The sequence below is a fragment of the Chaetura pelagica genome, unplaced genomic scaffold (genome assembly GCF_000747805.2).
Source record: "Chaetura pelagica isolate M959 unplaced genomic scaffold, ChaPel_1.0 scaffold462, whole genome shotgun sequence".
Lineage (NCBI taxonomy): Eukaryota > Metazoa > Chordata > Aves > Apodiformes > Apodidae > Chaetura > Chaetura pelagica.
Window position 1 is genome coordinate 255,588 of NW_009952454.1, and position 2,448 is coordinate 258,035.

General features: G+C 45.6%; 1 protein-coding gene across 1 annotated transcript in view; it reads left to right on the forward strand.

Annotated features, from left to right (window-relative positions):
* The window catches only part of HOXB3 (homeobox B3), a 4,704-nt gene extending 4,106 nt beyond the window's left edge, over positions 1-598 (forward strand). The window contains exon 4 of the mRNA XM_010008577.1: positions 1-598. This exon is cut by the window's left edge and continues 12 nt beyond it. Coding sequence (XP_010006879.1) covers positions 1-598 — 598 coding nt within the window.
* The last annotated feature ends 1,850 nt before the right edge of the window (positions 599-2,448 follow it).

Below are 2,448 nucleotides of genomic sequence, written 5' to 3' on the forward strand. Positions count from 1 at the left end.
GAGGCAGATCAAGATCTGGTTCCAGAACAGGAGGATGAAGTATAAGAAAGATCAGAAGTCAAAAGGCATGGGGTCTTCCTCTGGAGGGCCTTCCCCCACGGGCAGCCCCCCTCAGCCCATGCAATCCTCCGCCGGATTTATGAACGCCTTGCACACCATGAGCAGTAACTATGATGCTCCCTCGCCGCCTTCCTTCAATAAACCCCACCAAAATGCCTATGCCATGTCAACTAACTACCAAAACCCCATCAAAGGCTGCCCCTCCCAACAAAAATATGCCAACACGGCCCCCGAGTACGACCCCCACGTCTTACAAGGGAACGGGGTGGCCTACGGGACTCCCAGTATGCAGGGAAGCCCTGTCTATGTTGGAGGTAACTATGTGGATTCTATGCCCACCTCTGGCCCATCCCTTTACGGTCTCAATCACCTGCCCCATCACCAGGCTGCCAACATGGACTACAACGGGCCTCCACAGATGCCCCCAAGCCAGCACCACGGACCATGTGAGACCCACCCCACCTACACAGACCTTTCCACGCACCACGCTTCTTCTCAGGGCAGAATCCAAGAGGCGCCCAAGCTGACCCACCTGTGATAGGGAGCAGGGACAGGCTCAGGCGAAGGAGATGGGACCTCTCTGCAGGACATGGGCGAGGTGAAGAGGGCAGGATTGGCTTCAGGAACATTTGTGTTGAGCTATTTGGTTTCTTTCTTTGACAGGGCCAGTTCTCCCAGATTGGTGTGCTTGCTATTATTATTTCTGGGTTTTATTAGGCACAATTTCCAAGCATTTCAGTATTTATTGCCAAAAGTAGCTCTCTCTGAAGAGACTTACCTCCTGTGTTTCAACACAAATGTTTCTGAAATGGGGTTGGGGTAGTTTTGTGGGAATCAAGCAGATTTTCAGCAGCAACATCCTTCATTTCCACACCAAGTACAGAACATCACTGATAATTCTTAGACATTGGTAAGGAGATTAGTCAGCCAGCCAAGCCTTTACACTTGGTGTCTTTGCATCTACGTAAACATGCACATGTGTACACAAATGCAATCAAAAGAGATTTGCAAGAAAATTATCCTCTTCTCCAACTTCATCTCAAGAGGAACATCACGTTTTCCTTTCCAGCCTCCAGAGGTAGGGTGTCCTTTTTTGCTGAGTAACTTCCCACCAGTCCCCACCTAAACTGCAAATATACACACCTGCCAACGCGTGGGATTCATGCCTTTCCCCTCCAGTCCCTGCCTCCCCTCTCAAAAATAATAATAACAACAACAACAAAACGAGAATAACAGTGATCTAAAAGTTGAAAAAGGTCTGGGAAAAAGTGTTTGTAGTGCCCAACCCCCCCCTCCCAGCAGTAACAACAGTCCAAAGAGAGGAAGAAAGAGTTGACAGGTCTGAATATTTTCCCGCCTTCGCCTCTTGAAGACATGAAATCTCCACTTGATGACACCAGGGTGTTTTTTTTTGTTTGTTTTTGGGGTATTTTTCTTAGGGTTCATGAACAGAAAAGCAATCTTAAGACTTAGAAGTCCTACGCTTCTTTCCTCCTCTTCTCTTGACCTTACGTGAAAACAGGGTATATTTGAACAAACGGAATGTCCTCCAATCGAAGCAGAAGTGAATGGATCTCTAGTATTTGCTAATGCTTTCTTGTCTGGACATCTTTGTTGCACTTAGAGTTTACATATAATGGGTATAAAAACAACTTTGAAGGGCTTTCGTCCAACTCAGTCGGGATGCCCTTCAATAGGTGTGTGTTCTGGTGAACATTCATATATATTTATTGGTTATAGCCAGTTTAAAATATTTTCCTTTTTTTGTATTATTTATCCCCAATATTATGTATTTATATGAGGAAAACAAAACAAAAAAAAGAATCAAATTGTACTTTTTTAGTATTTACTTGTTATAAAGGACATTGTGTTTCCTTGTCATTGTACAACAAGCTTATTTTAGTTATTGTAATTTAGGAAGACCAGTAGTTTTATGTTACCTTCGTACTTATGAATAATGTAATTAGTTCTACTGGAGGCATGAGAGCAGAACCGACTGTAATTGTATAGTCCTGAATTAGAAGAACTATAGCGAATCCCTCCCTCCCACCTCACCCCTCCTCTTTGGAGATCTTTCTTTGTTCTTACAGTAGTTCTTTTATTTCCTCGCTGAAGGGTTGTCTGTTGAACAATTCTTGAATAAACTTTCTGTTATCAATTTTATCTCGTCCTATCAGTCGAATTTAAAGGCAGAAATCGTAGTGGATGTGGATGGAAAAGCAGCGAAGGGAAATCAGAGAAGGGGCGGTTCGACGTGTTCCAGGGTCCAGGCACGGGGATTGGTGTCTGTGTCCCCTTTTGGGGTGAAACCCCGGGGATTCGGGCACGGAACAAGCGGGCCGGCCTCGCCGCCCCCTCCGCGGCTCCTCCGCGGCTCTGCGCGGCCTG